This window comes from Arvicola amphibius, chromosome 14 (assembly GCF_903992535.2).
Source record: "Arvicola amphibius chromosome 14, mArvAmp1.2, whole genome shotgun sequence".
Lineage (NCBI taxonomy): Eukaryota > Metazoa > Chordata > Mammalia > Rodentia > Cricetidae > Arvicola > Arvicola amphibius.
The window spans coordinates 48,117,826-48,138,413 of NC_052060.1; the positions used below are offsets into that span (position 1 = coordinate 48,117,826).

The following is a 20,588-nucleotide window of genomic DNA, read 5'->3' on the forward strand; positions in this document are numbered from 1 at the left end:
TATCTGTCAAATGAGTAGAAATGCCATGGTATAGTTATGGACTAGGCTGTATTACCATCCTGATTCATATATTAAACTGAGTGTGACTCAATTTAGTCATAAGTTCTTCAAATTTGGAATTAAGGGTAAATGGGGCCCAAGTTCAACATAACTAGTGACCTATAAGAGGAAGGAAACACTAAAATGCTAACTCTTCTGACGTGCCGTGTTTTATACTATGCTGTCCCGTGAGCTTGAACAGAGGAAAGGCTGTACGAAGACACTGAGGAGGTGGCCACCTGCCAGCAAAGAAGACAGGCTTCACTGGAAACCTAGACTGCTGGCATGGTGATCTAGGAATTAATCCAATTGCTTAATCCACTTCACGTGCACTTCTTGTGCCAGGGATGCCTAATACAGTATCTTTCTGATTAAGAGGTAGATGGAGAGGAATCGTAGATTCTAATCCATCTTCAAGGTGACTTTCCTTTACTTATATACTCACTGCTGAATGCATTCAGCAGGAAATACTGTATCTATAAGAGTGCCTTTTCTTCCAATCTGTATTTTTATATGAAGACTCTTGTCTTCCAGGAACGAGGAAGAAAGTCAGGATATGTAGATAAATACCCATAAATAAAACCAGAAAAAAAGGTACCAAGAAAGTTAAATTCGCTATAGTAAATTAAGTTAGAAGTGTGTTACTTCCACTGTGAGGTGGATGTGGAGAAAGTGAATTATAGAGAATATGTAAGAACTCTGTAGAGGACAGCAGCGTTCAAAGCCCGCTGTTCTCAGTATCACACCACTGGCACTGAGGGCTGGACATGTCTTCAGTAACTTCCTAGCAGCGTCTCCTAGCCGTGTGTACCTGCCCGCTACCCGACTCATTACCAATAGATATGGAGAGACCAGGAAGTAGAGTTAACAATGTACAGAGAACAGATACACCCAGAGAAAATTTATTAAATGGCTCATCAAAAGACAAATACACAGGTTTCTAAAATGCTGCACACTTCTATTTACAACATTCAAATGGCAATCCTTTTAGATATGTGTTACATGTACTCAATCATTTTCCTTTTAAGAGTTTTTCCTTCACCGCTTCATTGACACAGCTCTACCTCTAATACCCATTCATTAAGTCTAGATGGCCTATAATGTAATCAACAAAGAAACACTTTTCATTCAAGGCAAAAAAAAAAAAAAAAAAAAAAAAAGTAAATGAATCTTCCTTTTAACTTCCATGCACTGTAACTAATCTTTTACTTCAAAGACTTCTTTAATCTTGTGGCTGTGGTCTGTTGTCAAAGATCAAGGAGGAAAGCAGATTGAAGAAAAAAGTGATGAGAAGATTAGTAAAAGGACCACGCTGTAGGACCTGTGTAACCAAACCAAGTCTGGTGACCAGCTTTCAGGGTTTAGCATGGAAGGTGCTTATTAGGAAATGCTTCTTAAGTCAAGAGCTGGGAAAGAGAGGGGCCAGGTAGCAGGACTTGACAGAGGTGAGGTGCTGTTGTGGAGGAGGGCAGCCTCAGCCAAGCTGCCACAACAGTCCTGGAGATACAGCAGCTATTAGAAGCTGTCTCTGGTATGCCAACATGATCAGATTTCGATCTCCTCTTCCCCATATCAACAGGATCAGCTCACAATGTGAGTGCTGGGGTGAATCAGAGTAAGGCTGCCTGGCTTACTCACCACACACGCAGCTGTCAGGTCCGCCAGAGGTAGAAACTCAGTCAACTACAAATCCGAGTGTATTAATCGCTCTCTTTCTCGCTGTTTCTATTAGAAATTTAAGCTATGATACCTATGTTGCAAAGAATCACCAAGGAAATACTTAATTGCATCATGAAATTTTAATGGATGGGATAAATCAAGCCAGCTTTTTACAGAAAAGCCAGAATTGTTAAACCTAACCAACTGAATTATGAGTCCTGTATTACAGTCCAAGTTTTAGACATTCCAACTTTGCTGTCTTATCTGTGTTCCATAGTATATTCTGTTCCTTCCATACCACAAAGACAGTATATGGAAGGAAGCCTTTTCCCCCTCTAAATCTTCATTAAATCTTAATAGAAAAAAATAATAAATTGACAGTGGTCTGGGCTGGACTACTAGGTATGTACTTTATTTAACAAGCTGGCAAACCCCCTCCCCAATGCTCTGATTCTTCATTTTAAAATTTACTCAAGTGGTTAAATTCAGAATAAAAACTGTTTGCTCAAATGTTTAAGAATTACGTCCATATCTGTTTCCCCTAGTCACTTCTACCACACTGTGTCCTCTGATCTGGGACTTGCCACAATGTTCTCCACCTGGCCCCTCTGCCTTGACTCTGCCTGAGATCATCACACAGCTCCGGTCTTATTCTCTACAAAAAGTCAGCACTAAAGCTGAATTCACAGAGAGCCACATAATCTACAGCAATCCTGCCCTGCCTAAGCCAAATCTGTTTTAGATTAACCTACTTTATTATCTGTTAATAAAGTTACCTTGGATCATCTTGTTTATATGTTTGCCCATTATTTACTATGGTATCCACAGCACACAGATTGGTGGCTGACAGTCAAATAATTACTCATATGAAAGAATGAACACAGAATGAATGAATCAATGAGTGAGTGGTCATAAATCATATCAAAAATAAAGCAAATGTAAAATTATTTGTCTGGATAAATCCAGTTCTAGGGCTAAAAAGATGGCTCGGTGGTTAAGAGCTCTGACTGCTCTTCCAGAGGACCCAGGTTCAGTTCCCAGCTTCCATATGGCAGCTTGCAACTGTCTATAATTTCAAGATCTGACACCCTCAAAGAGAAATATATGAAGGCAAAACAGCAATGAACATGAAATAAAATTTAATAAATTATTTTTTTTGTTTTCAGAGATAGGGTTTCTCTGAAAAATTAATAAATTACTTTTATGAATCCAATTCTGTACTTTGGAATGAAAAATGGACTAGCTATTCTGCATCCTAATATAATGACTTTTACAATATATATCTATATATCTGAGCTTTCTTTAAGGGCACAATGATAATAAAATGAGCATGACCCTATCACAAGAGTAATATATGTGAGAGGTAACGAAAGTAAACGACTGGGTAAGACACGCCCATATTCTGACTAGTATAACACTATGGAAAAAATATGTTGAGAATCACTGGAGAGTAACTTCCCAATTTCATATTAAAAACAAGCCTGTGATAAAGTACGTAAAAGAAAGACACAAACAGGCATAATTCCTTACAAAATACATTGTGTAAACTTTTATAATATCTGGCTAGATTTTTGTGCTAGGAATATACACTGTCCCAGAAGAGTCACTGGGCTCAGGAATTCCAGTTCTGGCAGGACGAAATGGAACATCTTCCCGATGCTGGCTGGACGCCGATTCCCACTCCCATGCAGACGACTTCGGTCATCTGCACTTGTGATGATATATTAGATACACACTATTGGCATTAGACAAGGCACTCAACTCTTTTTTCAACACCATCTATTTCAAGTTAAAAAAAAGTACTACACATATTCTTTGTGTTAGGAAAAATGTTTTATTTATCTAAAATTATTCTAAGGGTTCTTTGAACTCTATAGTTACTCAAGAAAACTGGATTTTGGTGCGAATATACCATCTTTACCCTGATACTTCATTTTTCAGTGGCACTAACTCAATCTTCTTTCAGATACTGTCTTTTCAAACAATGACTAATTGCTAGGTACAGAAAAGCCTGGGAAAAGAAAGTTCTTCCATAGGACAGAGATGCAGTAAACACTAGGTCTAACATCAAGATCATAAGAGCACAAGTAGGCAAGCCTTCGAATATCTAAGGAAATACTTCAAAAAGGATATCCTTTATATCATGGTGGGGGATACAGCTAAATCCTAGAACTACTTTCAAATGCATCTGACAGGACAACTGTTGCATAATAACAAATCACTAACTGAAACTAGTATTAGTTGCCTCAACTTATCCACAATACTTCTAGTCTATGTTGACATAGAAGTAGAGAACACTGGGAAAAGTAAAAATTGATCTTTGAATGTGGGCCAGAACCACAGTAATCAATGTTTTACAAGAAAGAACTCTAGCTTTGTCACAGGAAGATGGATATTGTTCACATAAGATGCTGCCTTAAATAACTAACAACTCTGGAGGACAAAAGAGAAGGTTGGGTTTTTGCCATGTGTTACTTTCACATTTTGGTAACTTGATGAATTGAAAAGTTCTCCAAATGAAAAGACAATGTAGTTACTCATCCTACTAAAGTAACATTTTAACAAGCCCTGAACAGCAGGTCACTAGCCTCAAAGAAATAAGTACAGAAGCAAGGTACAGACAACTTTATTACAATTCTGTCCAAACTTTAAAATGCATTTATTACTAAGTTTAGAGCTACTATGTAATATATTATATTACAAGGCAGAAAGCAGTTATAATCAGATACTTCATTTCCCTGTACTGCTCAAAATACAGCTTTGTAAGAATAGCAGCAACACACAGTAGTTTAAAACACTAAAATATTTTTCCAAATGAGGAACATTTAAATTGAAACTTATTTTATGCTATTTTCCTCCAACATAAAGAAAAAGCAAAGCTATCTTCTACATGTTTTACTGTTGACACCTAGAATTTGGATATTCCATGAAAACACCTACCAGTTTAGATACACTTCCTCAGTAGATGACAGAATCTTTAACTGAAGTAAAACAATACTGTTTCCCCACTGCAAGCAAGGGCAAAATATCTTTTTTGTAGCCACGTGAACAATAGGCTTTTAAAGACACCCAAGTCCACAATGAGCTTTAATAGTCTTCTCTGCTGAATCTGCCTCCTCATATTTGCTCTCTTAGAATTTACAATCAGCTGTGAACATCCCCTAATGATGAACTTGAAAGTAAACTTGGGAAATATCATAGCATAAGGGAATCACTTTCCTAATTAGACAAGGACATTATTTGTTCATCTACCTCTGCTTCAATCGCCAAACCTGAGCAACCTCACAAAAGGACTTCCTATTCTACAATCATGACCCAAACAGTGAAATTACGTGTAAATATACTGAAAGGGTCTAGTCACTTCCTTTTCTTTCTTTGGTTTTGCATTTGTAAGCTACCAACTAGGACAAAACATGTTCGTTCTTCTCGTTTTCACAACTGGAAACTGTTAGGATAGTATAGAAACATTCTAGTTTTCACGAGACACATGTGAAGCAGATACTGCTACGAACTGGAAAAAGAGAAGGTGAATGAAAGGCATGGCTGGCTGCTTGGGTGGGGAAGCAAGGCTCATAGTCACTGTACGTTAAGAGCACGTGCTGAGACTTCATGGTGCCAGTCACGTAATTTTGTATATTTGGGACTAAAGACGTGAAGGGGTATCTTTTCCCTGTGGAAATAAAAAAGAGTGACAGAAGAGTCATAAAGGTGAAAGGAAAAGATTCTATACTAATTCCAACATGCAGAAAACATGCCTTGTAAAAGCTGAATTTCAGACAGCTGTTTTGTTAAAAATAGCAGCATTCAAAAGAATAGAGTTTTTGGAAATACAGAAATTAGTCTACAGAGTCCTCTTGAAAATATTTTTTATGCACCAAATAAAGGGAGTTGAAGACAACACAGGAAACCCATTCACTGAAATTTGTACTGTTAGTAAAATATGCTGCACCCACTCATTATGTCAATATTAAAGAGAATATGTTTTAGACAAAAAAAATCCGACAGTATCAACAGTTTGGAAATCTGTAGGTTGCATGTTTAGGTCACACTAAAGGCACCACGGGTTAAATGCTTAGTTTCTATTTACTAAAACAACAAAACTGTAACATTACACTTGAGAGTTTGAAAACAGCAAATTAAGCCCATTCATGAAAAGGAAGCATTCGATTCATTGAGAACTTACTTTGCCTTCTTTGTATTGTCGTTTTCAGATTCTTTCACTGAAATGTAAATAAGACACAAAATTAACTTTTAAGTTTTTTTTTTAACTTTAAAATCACTTACATAATTATCTGTGTGAATTAATGTCAGATGTCGAAACTGCATAGAGCAATTAAAACATATCCATACCATGTTTACACTGGCTATATACCAAGGCTAGTGTGTGCCCCGCTTCTCAATGCAACTCCGTGAATGGAAATCTTGCTATACACAACATAATTTACATGCAATCTTCACCAGGACTGTTTTTCTGTAACTGCCGATAAGCCTAGATGTTACTATCTGAGCCAAAAACATTCCTCGTCTAAGATCTCTGAAAGTTCACTCACGATGTTCAGTCCCAGTGATCTGGGCAAGGATCCGGAAGGAACGAGACTGAGTTGTTCCAGTCCGTGGGCGCCAGTCCTCCGTGTCCTCAATCAGCCTCTTCTTGCTGGCATCACTGTGAGTGGGGATGTGATAAAACTCCGTGTTGCGCTCCACAATGTGTTTTCTTGGTGGGCTAGAAAAAAGGAAAAAATAATAGTTACAATTTAAACTACATTGATGATAAAAAATAGTCTCTGATGAACTATTTATAATTTATACATTTACTTCTCAATATTCCTTTTTATATACATAGTTTGTGTATATATACTAAATTAAAATACCCTTCTAAAAAGACATAGTAGTAAAATAATTTTATAGGTTAGTATAAACAATGATAAATGTATAAACAATAAACAACTGAACAGCAAGATTACCGTTTCGGTGGAATTTTCCTTTTAAGTGACAGAGGAGGCAGCAGAAGAAAGATGCCCAACATGAAGAAAACGAAAGAACAAGAATAAGGAAAGCAGACAATGAGAGTCCACAGCAGTAAAAATCCAATGATTTGAAATGACTGTGCCACATAGAGCAACATGAACTATGACTTAGCCAGTTAAATATCCTAGAATTTATCCTAGAATTCCTCGTTGGATTGGTTTTTACATCTTAAGTAGCAGCTGTAAAAGTTTTGGAAATTTTGGAAAGGACCCTAACAGCTTCTCAATCATGTTTACAGCATTTTTACTCTTAAAAGTCTGTTCCAAATGAACACGGTGAAGATCTGTAGTTTCTTAGGAGACCACGGTTGAGACCCTGACTCTAGAATTCTCTACAAAGTGTGATTTTGGATAAGTCCATCTCACTGAGCCTCAGTGTTTTCATTAACAAAGAAAACACAAAGTAGCGTTCTGAGAATTAAGGTTGATAATATGTGCCAAAGACAGAAATACTAAGCTATCCAAATAATGAGTTTGCCAAGAACATTCATATTTTTATTAATATAGCATAAATGTTAAGGAAATCACAATATTCATTATTTATGATTTCAGGATCGACCGAACAGAATAAATATTTTCGACTTCTCCTGAAATAAGACAAATGAAATATTTCAGAAAATAAACAGGAGCTCAGGCCTTATCTGGCAGAATGCTGCCCTACGATCTGAGTAGAGCAAATGTTCTAAATGAGGCCAGATGTGGATGTAAGGCCTGCTAAGGTAGGATGGCCAGCATTCTAGTAGGCACATCATCGAAAACCTACCTCGGCACCTGAGCCTAGTGACACTGGCTTTGGAGTCACGTGGACAGTTTGAAGGACCTTGTCCCCGACTCAATGTGCTTTACAGAAGTAACTTAACTGCTCTAAATCTCAGATCCTCCATTTGAAAAATGGGACTCGAGTCTTAAAGGTGGTTCTGAGGAATTAATAAGGTGGACGATACATGCAAACAGCTTTCCACAGGTGGTGATTCACAGAAACCATCATACGGCTCCTTCAGAGACTAGAAAATTAGCTGCAATGCATGAGACTGTAAGTCACAGACATACACAAAAGAGGAATCCGTATGTCTGCAGCAAAACAGCAGGACACATAATTTACAGTGATATCTCACGATTATGGAAGTGAACTACATAACCGACATTTATGAATACCGAGCAATATCTAATCCTTTGAAGAACAGACAAAAATTCCAAAAACTAGGAAAAAGACAGAAGTTATTTATAAAAACATAGCCTTTGGCATATATAAAAACAGCTCTTAATTTTATACAAGTACTTGAAAAAATTTGTAGCAGCTAACAAACTTATTAAGCTTTAAGCTTCCCTTTAATTAGTCAGTAAGCACTGCTTATTAAGTTATTACCAATTACTAGTGTTATTGGGTTCTCACGCAGTCCAGGTTGGCCTTTAACTCTGATCCTCCAGTTTCCATCTCCCCAGCACTACTAGAATGACAAGGTGTGCAGTCACACTCAGCTTGGGCAGTGATGGGGATGGAACACTGATTTGGTTTAGCCTCTGTGCAGGTTCCATCTATAAGATCATAAAACAATGGCTTCAAGCTAAGAATAATAATATAACACCATGGAGTAGTTCACATGACGTGCTACAGAAAATATAGTACATCTTAGACCTTAAGGCATTTACTACCACAGCTGCAAATTCTCAGGTTAAATAACAGGATTTTTCTAAACATTTATGGAGTGCTTCCTCAACGTGAAAATTTGAATATGATGACTGTGTTAAAAAGGAATATCGATGAATTTTAAGGATTTTAAAAATCTTTGAAAATAGAATAAATTTAACTCAGAAGAGTAAGCAATGCACTTCAAAATACAGACATTCAAAATTAGGAAGCTCACCCACACTTATTTTTTTAAAACAATACTAAAAAAGGGAATACCTAGATTATATTTCTAACTCTAGTGAATGATGCTTGTAACGGTACCCACGCCCCTTAAGTTAGCTTTCCTAAAGTTTTCTACTGTAGAGATGTGGGCGTTCCAAACATACCCACTGCGTATTCATATAAAGGTTTCTAACGTGAAAAGCCCGTTTTTAAAATGATAATTCTTGTAATGAAAGAATACTAAGATTTGCTGGGGTGGAAACTGAAAAGTTAGAGACAGAATGGTAGGAATCACAAGAGAAACCATTAGTTAAGTACTTACACAGTGCCAGGGTTACTGAAGGAGAAATAATTCACACAGGAAAGATGAGACAGAGGAGACATGGACGTTCCCAGGATGATGGAAAACAGAGACAGCAAGAGGGGGAGCAAAAAGGAGGAGAAGAAGGATTAAAAAAGAAATGAAAGAAACAGAGAATCCAAACAATTTAAAAGAAGACACATGAACACCATGCTTCAAGCCAATCACAGGAACACAGAGAAGTAGGCAGATGTTAGTCAAACTTCTGCTGCATCGCTAATGTGAGACCAGCAGTTTAACACCCGTGTTTATCCCGCAAAACACTGACAACGACTTTATATATTAATGTTAGTCCTAAGTTCCTGAATACCAAAAAAGAACCATGTATCCTTTTAATGTCTAGGTTTTAAAAAAAAAAATTTTAGTATGAATCAAACTCTTATTTCCCTATAAAAGCACATCATAAAGTAGAATCTTATATATTACTTAGAAATTGTTTAGAATGTATTTTAAAATCAGAAAAGAAACTGTTCAGTATCACATTATATGAATATATTAAAAGCAACTATAATCTCTTCCCATAAATTATTACATAAGAGTGTTACACTGAAGTTTCTTCTTAAAATGTAGTGTTTGTTGCAAGGGTAGAAAGCACAGTGAGCTCTCTATGAATGCTCACATTCCTCCCTTCTACCCACGACCACACCCTCATTCATAAGGCCCAGGAACATTAGAAGCAGTATGTGGGAACTATATAGTTCTGTATTACTGGGGATATAATTATTGCTCAGAAAGGTCTATCTGATTTGATATGGTAAAAGAACTCATTGAATAATACCTGAAGAAGGGGAACTTCAAGACACAATTCATTCACACAGCCTAACATGAGCAGAATTATTAAAAACAAATACATCTGTGTTCCATTACGGATAGAGAACCAAGTATAAATGCTATACTGCTTTATAAAAGAACATGTTGTTGGTTCTTCGACTCTGCAATTAAACCTAGAGTAGAAATTCATTATAAACAAAGTGAGAGAAACTGACTACCAGCTTTAACGTTAAAATTGAATAGAGCCATGGTACTTTCACATGTTGACATCAACATAAACATGGCAGAGGGCTCAGCTCCACAGAGTGAGGCTGGACACAACAATGAGGTGACCATCTGTATATATTCTTTTCTCAAGCAGAAGCAGTGGTTCTCAACCCTTCCTAATGCTATGACCTTTAAAAACAGTGCCTCATGTTGTGGTGACACCAAACAATAAAATTATTTTTGTTGCCATTTCATAACTGTAATTTTGCTACTTTTATGAATCATAAAGGGTCCTATGACCTGTGAGTTATTAGACTGCTAGGTTGAGAAACGTTGGCGTAAAGCATTTTCTATCCCACCATGCAGAAATATTGCTCTACAACTTAATTTCTTATATACAATTGTGGATGTAGTCCAATAATTTAAAGTTGAGGGAAAATATTTTGTGTTAACATGAAATTGTGGAGGCAATGTTCTTGGTTGAATGGCATAAGCAGATAGTTGATTTCAACCTAAAGAAATAATTTGAATATAATCAAAAAATATTTTTACATATTTTAGAAAATAATGCTCAAATAGATAAGCTTCATATATAGCAATGTCAATTTGATGGCCAGATAGCCTGTACTAGCTAAGATGTACATTTCCTTCCCATGCCATGGGCAAAGTACATCTGCAAGAGGCTCATATTCTTCAACAGTAAAACGGGTTGCTTATTTCTGTCCTTTAGAATTCTTACAAGGGCTTATATGTAAAAGTATTTGAAAGCTCTTCAAATACTAGTTTGTAGGGCCAAACAGTTCATGTCTACTCAAGAACAGTGCTTTCAAAGTGCAGCCTATGCATATTAATCCACTGGTAGGGTCACAACTTGAGTCTGTAGTCTCTACAAATAGACACCAAATCAAAATGATAGGAAGATATCCAAGTGACAACAGGTGACATAATGAAAGACACATCCAAATTTGGATCAGGATCAAATCTTAGCTCCCATACAAGAAGCTTGACAAGAAAATATATTCCTGCTCACTCAGCTGAATGAGAATTAGGGTACTGTCATATATTTAGAAACACAGTAAAATACAGAGTAATACCCAATAACTTAATGGATCTGAATTATGAGCTTTTAAGCTATCTACTTAATATAAGTGTTTCAACTGTTTTTTTTGTTGTTGTTGTTTAATTTCAAGTGGCATGTTTTCCTTTTTTCAAACGTTATGTGCTACACTAGAAAATACTAGCTGGCCAGTTTTTATATGCAATAAGTTAATTTTAAATAGACAATAACTATGGTGTCTGAGTGTTTTACTAATGTGTTTGGGTCAATCAATAGATTGCAGTAAATCAGGAAGGTGTTCCAACAACTCAACAGCTAACTCTCTTGCATATGTCTGAAGCACACATTCCCTATTTCCAAAGAGACTTCACTGCGGTGTGCAGCTAAAACAAAACAAAACAAAACAAAAACCTTCTGTACATGCTCAGAATAATCACAGCTCAATTAATAAGAAAAATTGCTAAATTATTGCTAGAATGAATTTTTAATCTTCTGGTAAAGATCATCATTACTGGTAAGTTTAATGTTGGCATGAATAAAAAAACACAGTGGTTTTCAACATCTCTGTCTACTAAGTGATACACTTAATAAACTGGTAACTATATCTTTTGAGTAGTTTTAAAATATATAGACTTTTCAATATTCACACAGAAACAAGCACACTACACAAAGACATCTAAATCTGCTAGTAGAAATATCTGATATAATTCTCCAGGAAATCATACAGGTATTAGGTGATTTAATCTAGGAAATACTGACTTTTAATGTCAATTAGAAATAATTCAGTTTTGTATATATTTTTTACTACTGGTACAAGTTTTTATAGATTCTCATCTTTGTCTTGTAACTAATAAGAATTAAATACCCCAAGCATTTCCTTTCAGCCACTGCACAGAAAACCCCACACATCTTTTGATATAACTTAAGTAATACTACTTGCTACTATAAAGCACAAAAACATACCAATGCAAACCAAAGCTTATTGAAAACATTCTTTAAGTTACAATTCTTTTGCAAAATTTAACTTAATTTTGCAAAAACTGAGCAGTCATGCTGTTTACTCATATAAATCACCATATTTCCTCTCCAGTAATGCAGATACTAACTTTGTCACGTGTGTCTTCTGTGAAGAGAAAAGCATTTTAAACCATTATTTGATTATATCATTAACTTTCTAACCTTTCAAGGCCAGATTCTTAAAAACACCACATAACAAACTGTTAGTAGTTGCAGCCAAGAAACCTGAAATATAGGCTACATGAAAGACTTACCTCTTGGAGAGCAGTGGCACAGTATAATGCAGGGCATGTGGCAGTGAAATGCAAATCAGTTCATCTAGTTTATGTAAAAGAGTTTGTCTCCAGTCAGGAATATAAAGCCTTGCTCTGTCCTTCATGGAGTAAGGAGGTACCAGAGAGAGCGGCATGCCAAGAACAATAATTTATATACAGAAGAGAGAATGAAATTTCTTAAATGTGCCTTAATCATTACTAGTTACAAAAAAAAAAAAAAAAAAAAAAAAAAAAGAATGCTTACCATAATGTTAAGTTACTCTCAGAACCACCAACACACTAGCCAGACTTCCTACTATATGGGAACAGCTAGTTTACATCTTATTACTGACACCTAACAAACACGTGTCTCCTGTTTACTGATTCAATACAAATTTGGATGGGATACCTATGAAACTGGCAAATTAGCCAACCATTTCAAATCGCTTAAAAACTAACAGTCCTGATGTTTAGAGGAAAAGACAACTCAGCCATTTACTTTTGTATCCTTTTAAACTTTTAATCCCTTGGTCATTGGTGGGCGTTATTTTAAAAGTAATTAATAAAGAGCAATCACCCTCAACTTTGAGAGTTTTGTTTTACTGACATCATAAGAATCTGAGACGCCAAGCAGTCAGAAGTCTATAGGCTGATCCCTAACATGGAGAAAGTGTGCACCAGTGCTGCAAAACACTAACCCCAGGGAAAGCCCAGGCTGACTGGTCAAGTATGTGACTTTTGGCTCCTCCAGTCTAAATGTGCTACAGAAAGCACACTACAGATTGGCCTTAGAATTTAACAGGCACTAAACTGTGTTCTTACTGTCCTAACATCTGGACAGCATTTGACATCCAGCTATTTTTAAACACTTTCAGTTTGCAAATGCAAAGCAGTAGCTTGCTTGTTAATGATGCAAAACATGTAATAATCCCTTTTATCTTCAGTTTTGCACTGTGGTGAGCACAAGGCATGTGCTTAGTGAACAATTGCCGACTCATTAGGAAGCTGCCACTAAGGCCCTGAAACTAGAACACTGTCATTTTGGCCTGAATCATAAGCTCTAAATCATTTCAAGCCTAATTACTAAAGGAATGTTTACCACGCACAAATTGAAACTTTGTGAACTCAAAACTTTTCCCTAACTTCACTTCGCTTTTACCTCAAAAAGACTTTATTATAAAATTTCCAGAAGTGTTAAAAGGTTAAGATATGTTAAGTGATAGTTAACACTTGACTACCTCCAGTGGGCTTTCTATCTACACAAACTAGAATTTAAGAAACATAGTAAACTTCTGCTTCAGCATGTGATAGGCAAATCATTTTCTCCTGATTACCTAGTCTGATTATTTCAGTATTATTGTCATAAAATAGACATAGAGGAAACTTAACATTTTGTGAAGGGCACTAATTGATTTCAATGTCTACATTAATACTTTTTAAAAAAGCTACCCACAACCACAGGACCAAAGATGCACAACCCAGTAGCTCTCCTTGCCCCCTGAGCAGCAGCCTGGAGCTGTGCCACCTCCTCTTTCAAAGCCCAGGAGCTGCCATGGCAACAATGCTACAGAAAGCACATCCTCTTCATTAAGTAAGTTAACATTCCAGAGGGGTTACATCTCTCTGAATGGGCCTATCTACACAATTATTTTAATTATAAATTTCCTGGAGACTTGCATCAGCGAAGTTTATCATATGTGCTTAGTATTTCCCTTAAAAAGTACATTTTATCACAACTAATCCTAACAAAATTGTATATAGATCACTCTACCTTCAAATAACTTCACTAAATTCTGAAAGACTCAAATTAGCAACCTAGATATAAGGCTTCAAAAACATATGTGCAACCTTAAAACTTAGGTCTTCAAATACTTTAGTGTATTCAACACATTTTTAAAACTACAATGCCCAAACACAAAATTGTAACTGAATTTTCAAAAATTGCTACTATTATTTAATGTCCTCTATAGTTTAAATGCATTCACCTTTTTAAAAAAAATCTATATATTGCTTCTAATGCTGAATATCACTCATTTTTTAAAATTACTGGTTGCATTTAAAGAATAAATTCCTGATAAAATATACCTAAAAAGAATGCTAACTATCTGCTCTGGGCTAACAATTTATACTGAGATGTTTTCAGCTTTCTAGACTACATCCTGGAGGAGAGATCACTACAAACTCATGTCCTCTCTCTTTGAGAACAATTACAATCACACTGCTAAAACCTGTGGCGACAAGGAAAAGGATGGAAATTTTGAGACTACATTTGCCTTGCATTGTACGTGCCAGCTGCTCAACACTGTGCAGGAATGTGGAGGGAAAAGTTGAAGAGCATGTTGCAGGCTCAGAATACATCAAAATGCATAATTAAGTTCTGATTAACTTCTAACTGCTTTATACAAGTACTTTGTAAATAAACGAAGGACACTGTTAGTGCAGCAAGTATAACTTCATCTTTCTTCAAAGAACAGCTGAAGAAAAAGTAGATGGTTTCCTGGAAATTATCTGAAAGAGCAGAAACTACCCTTGTCTACCTACCCATTTTGCTGTTTAATGTCACCCTGGGATCCTCTTCTCTGTCCCTCTGCTAGCTCCTGAGCAGGCTCGGAACACACGCTGGTGACTGTGGGCTGCCGTGGGACATTAACTGCAGATTTACCAGTGTTCAGGGTAGATGAACACTGGTCAGCATTAAGATTGGCATTAACATGCAGTCCGGATGCAGAGAATGGGGGAGGAGTGACAGCAGCCACAGGTGGAGGGGAAGCATGTGATGAAGTGGTGGCATGGGCTGGGGTGAAGGCTGACGATGGTGATGGGATGGATGTGACTTTTGGTGAAGACACAGAACCAAAGGGCCGAGGAGCTTTATTGTAGGCCGTGTTGGTTGTGGAAGTGACTTTGGATACAGCAGGAGATGTAATGGGCACAGGCTTAACTACTTCTTTAGGTTCACCCTATGCAAAAAAACATAAACATATACAAAAACACAGCAAATACATGCAAAACACACTGAGTGCAAACAAACATGTTGATTTTTAAAAAGACAAACACAATTATGTAAGCAGTGCAAAACCATTTTCAGAAAAAACGAATAGTTGATAAAGCATAGCGTGCATGCTAACTGATCTCAACAGGCGTAACAAGAATGTACACAGTAAACACATTTTCATCTATAAAAATGACAGTTTCAAAATATTTAGGAAACAGAGCAGGAAAACCAGGAGAGAAAAGAAAAAAACCCTAAAGGCCATCATTAAATGTCAACTTAGATATATTTTAAAGGAATGATTTTATTACACATAAACATAATGCTACTAACTGAAACATCTTATTAAAATACACAAAGGCTCAATTATAACTCCATCTTTCTAGCATTTTTTCTTTCTCTCCACAGTATAATTACTTGAGTCAAGAAAATCACCAAGTTTTAAACTCTTCAATTAAAAAAGGGAATGAGGAATTCACCAAACTCAAAGTATGTGATACACACTATTATGGATAAAGAATTTGGGTGGACAAAACATAAAACAGGTGAACAAAAAACAATTATCCTGCATTTTTCCTATGATTTACTTCTATTTCCCCTTCTCGGTGAATTAAGATATTATTCAGGGATAAAATTATTTTTCTTTTCGAATATTTATTTATATTTTATTTATGTCTCATGAAGAAAAAACATATTACATATCTCCTCATTGCCATGAGCAATGTAAGAAAATGTAAGCAAAGCAAGAAGAGCAATTCCTTCTAAAATTATCTGTGTTGGTAAACCTTTATCTGGACACATTCTAAAAGCCTTCATTTCTACAACACTGGAAAAAAAAAAACCCAAAACTTTCACTCTACCATCCAAAATCAGATCTTTAAGAAATAGATATTGGTAGCTCAAATGCTTAATTACAAGGGGGGAAGGGCAATATAAATCTTATAAATTTTCATTAATTGATAAAAGTAAGTTAGGGCTGAAACAAGTAAATTAAATGAACAACTGAATACACTGCCCCCCCCCCAAAAAAAAAGAGGGAGAAAAATCTTCAAAGAGAATAAATCAGATGATTAAAAACACTGTTTTGACGTGGCTGGAGAGATGGCTCAGAGGTTAAGAGCATTGCCTGCTCTTCCAAAGGTCCTGAGTTCAATTCCCAGCAACCACATGGTGGCTCACAACCATCTGTAATGAGGTCTGGTGCCCTCTTCTGGCCAGCAGGCATACACACAGACAGAATATTGTATACATAATAAATAAATAAATTTTAAAAAAAACACTGTTTTGAGGTAATGTGAGATATATCATGAAAATCAGGAGTTTGCCAATAGCCTAATCCAAGATCACTAACCTAATCCAACACTAGAATGGCATTTTCGTTAACTATTTACTATTTCATTTTAGAAAATAAATGTGTAAATATAGAAAAATTAAAAGAAAAATATGAAAGGAATTTGGACATGCATTATTGGCACTGTAGGGACTTATAAATAATGTTTTATAGTATTATTACAAATGGGAACTGTGATGGGTATTCTTGGTTGTCAACTTGAATACATCTGGGATTAACCAAAACTCAAATAGAACTGACCATTTAAATCCAGATTTTTTGAGGTGGAAAGATCCACCCTTAATGTGGGCCAAGCCTGCTGCTGGTATAAAGGACAATGAAGAAGGAAGCTTTCTCATTTTGCCTGCTTGCTCGTGCCTGGCTAGAAAGTCTATTTCTTCACTGGCATCAGAGCCTACTTCTTCTTGATTCCAGCATACACCAAAGACCAGCTGAGATATCTAGCTTCATGGATTGAGCAACTACTGGATTCTTAGACATACTGCTGGTAGACATTGTTGGACACGCTGGTCTCGAAATACACTCTGTAAGCCATTCTAATAAACCCATTTTCTGTCCGTGTACACTTAGATTTGTTCTATAAGTGCTGTTCCTCTAGAGAACCCTGTCTAACACAGTAACTTTGTAAGATCTGGGTTCTCCTTTCCTCTTTGTCTTTTAAGGAAGAGAATGAGTAAAACTGTGCTCAGACTAAACTCTACGTTAGTATGATCCGAGATAAGAACAGCAGCTCTAGATAGACTGAGTCCAGTGATGGCCAACTATAAACATACCTTCTGAACAGCAACAGGCTCAGGCTTGGCTGCAGCAGATGCTCTGGTGGGGAAAGAAAAAAAAAAACATGAACCATGAACGTCTGGTACTTTAGAAATATTGTCAACAGAATTTTACTATTTATATATTTTGAGATATTAAATAATCAGAATTATAACTCTATAATTCAGTTTTCATCACAGTATTCTCATTAGTTCATGTAATTAGAAGTCAAATGCCACAAGACCCAATATTCTCATGTTCTTCTAGCCCTATAAGCACAAATAAGGAGAAAAGACACAATCCTGCTTGCTAGTATTTCCAAGTTTTTAATTCTTTGGCTAAGGCAATCCCCACATTAAAAGGTAAAGTAGCAGGACTTCCTGATCCTTGGCAGTTCTTCAGTAACCCAGCCCAAATCTTGATTTCCAGAAGTAGCTGCCTTTTCTCCTAACATTCATGAGCATATGTACCACTGCTGGGTCTCTTTCCATTATATTTAAGTTGAACTAAGTCTTTTATTATGCAATTTACTTTATATTTATATTTTTAAACACTTAAACAAATTGATGCATTTGCTAAACGTTGATGTTTAATATTAACTTTCAGCTTGACCGACTCTAGAATCCCCTAGGAGCATGTCAGTAAGAGATTATCTAGCTTAGCATAATGGATGGTGGGAAGCGACACCTTAATTATGGGAGCGTCATCCCATACACCAAAGTCCTAGACTGAATAAATGAGCCAAATGCAGGAAAATCATCACCTAATATTCCTGCTTAGATGCAATGTGACCAGCTGCTTCAAGCTCCTGCCACCAGACCATCCCACTATGACGAACCATATACCCTCGCACTGTGAGCTAAAATACACCCTTCCTGAAGTAATTTTGCCAGGATAGTGTGTCACAACAGTGAGAAGAGTAACATTAAAAACTCCGTTGAATTAATTCACCAGGTTCCATTCAGTGGAAGCAATGACCATGTCCTGCTTTGAATCCTTATGTCAGTATAGCACCTGGAAGGTAATGTGTTATCAGCAATGAATGTGCAAGGAAAAGATTAAAGGTAGTCTGACAAAACTCCAGGCATGTGACAGCTATTTATATTTCAAGTGGATTGATAATTTTAACCTGTTCTTATTTTGCACCATGTGCCTTTTGGTATCGTAGCCTAAAGAAGGACAATAATTGGTTTGGAGCAAGTACTTAGGAAATAAAACTTTCATTACCTTCATCTTTCAAAACAGGAGCTTCAAAGTTCATATAAATTGCTTAGGATTAGAGCTGAGCCCCAAATATAAATGCTGTTATATTTTATAGTATGATAACTGTATTTATTAACAATTAAGAAAGCTACTGATACTTTATAGGGTATTTACTTGATGTTAAAGTGTGATTTTCTAAATTAAGAATTGTTTGAGAAATTTCCACACACATATAATGTGTTTTGGTCAAACTGACCCCCCTCCAACTCCTCCTCTATCTTCCTACCGCAAGTTATTTTTTTAATATACCAGAAGTAATCTAATTCCTTTCACATCACACCAGTCCAGGCATAAACATCAAGGTAGAATTCCAAGAATGTAAAAATAATAGGTAAATATTGATAATTTTACTATATAAATCAGGAGGTTGTTCTATTTAAATAGATAACAGACTACAAATAACCTAGAATAATGTGCCTATCAATAAACATATGGGCTAGAGTGATGGCTCAGTGGTAGGAGCATTGCCTGCTTTTCCAAAGGTCCTGAGTTCAATTCCCAGCAACCACATGGTGTCTCACAACCATCTGTAATGAGATCTGGTGCCCTCTTGAGGAAGAGACCTGGTCAGTCATTCTTATGAACTTAGATTGTAAAACCCAATATGGAAAAGTTCAACAGAACCACTATATACGGGCTGCCTACGCATGCTTCGGCATTGCCAGGGCATTAATTCATTTTTCATTTAACTCATTCAATAAACATATTCAAGTAATGAACTCTGCTTAACATTTTAGCAGCAGCTGAATTTTCCAATATCAACAAATTTAGCTATAACAGGCACTAATTGACTAGTCAGCTAGCCTAAGAAAAGGCCCAGTGGGTACTAACACTCAGCTGCTGTAGTACAAGTCATACCCTGTACCACTGCGTAACTTCCCATGGGTCCCCAAACAAGTTCTCTGTAGCTTGCAGGGTTATTATAACAACAGGCAAGTTCGAGGGCAGAGCAGTGGAATCTTCCTTTCATTCAAATTTCACAATCCAATTTAATCGCAAAGGATCTAGTCATTAAAACCTCCCAAGACATTACTGAAAGGTTGCCAATATCCTTTTTCTTCTGGATGTCTTAAGATACATGGAGCGTGTCTAGCAATATAATTTGTAAATAAAGGTCAGCTATACGGCTGGTGTAGTTCAGCTTGCCCACTATGGGCAACAAAGGCCCTGGATCCAATCCTCAGCAACACAATAAGCAAGCAAAAATCTACTAACAGTCACAAGTCTACTGCATTCAAGATAAATACAGATATCTTATATGTATGAAAAGAAATCACTTCATTTGTTCTAGTGTTCCCTCTGACTTCAGTAGTGTTGGCAACAACAAAGGCCCAGAACTGGATTTGCACTGATTTTGTTGTCTCAGCAACTTATTCTGCTCAGAATGAATGTTAATATAATTGGAAGTAATATAAACACAGTATTTGAAAAAAATTAAATTTACAGAAAAAAAATTAAATCTGAACACACCCCATTTGGCTTCTGACAAGGTTTTAGAAGAAATAAGATAAGCATTTCAGAAAGAATGGCAATATGCCTACAAAATCCCAGGGTGGGTCATTATACAAATACCCTACTGCATGGAAAAATAGATTGGCTTATCATTAAATGTCAAATGAAACAGCTGATGGACCACAAAGTGCAATAAAAATCAACTCCCTTGCTTTAAACACTAACCATAAAATGAACCATAGAATTATTAAATTTTGAAAGAAAAGGTTTCTTATATGCCATTAGTATCAAGTGACATCTCTGAATATTTATAGAAGTTCAAAATTTCAGCAAAAGCTTAAAATATTCTGTTAAGCCAGTTATGTTAATATGTTTTACTTTGCCTTTTGAAGTAAATTTGTAAGTTAGGCCAACAGTTTTCTTTTAATCTTTAAAATCCTTCTGAAAAAAAAATTTCATTTTAACACTGTATGATAAAACTACCTACAATATTACTGATGTACTAGAAAACACTCACATTATTATAAACA

At 36.2% G+C, this 20,588-nt stretch overlaps 1 protein-coding gene across 5 annotated transcripts in view; it reads right to left on the bottom strand.

Annotated features, from left to right (window-relative positions):
* Positions 1-20,588, bottom strand: part of Pdlim5 (PDZ and LIM domain 5) — a 168,146-nt gene that overhangs the window by 60,391 nt on the left and 87,167 nt on the right. For 2 of the 5 annotated variants that reach the window (XM_038311018.2, XM_038311019.2), the window contains exons 4-7: positions 17,361-17,403; positions 14,786-15,204; positions 6,249-6,421; positions 5,882-5,918 (exon numbers count right to left, since the gene is read on the bottom strand). In XM_038311018.2, coding sequence (XP_038166946.1) covers positions 5,882-5,918; positions 6,249-6,421; positions 14,786-15,204; positions 17,361-17,403 — 672 coding nt within the window. Of the gene's footprint in view, positions 1-4,308; positions 5,369-5,881; positions 5,919-6,248; positions 6,422-14,785; positions 15,205-17,360; positions 17,404-20,588 lie in introns of those variants that run through there. The other 3 variants (XM_038311023.1, XM_038311022.1, XM_038311021.2) reach the window with 3 other exon arrangements.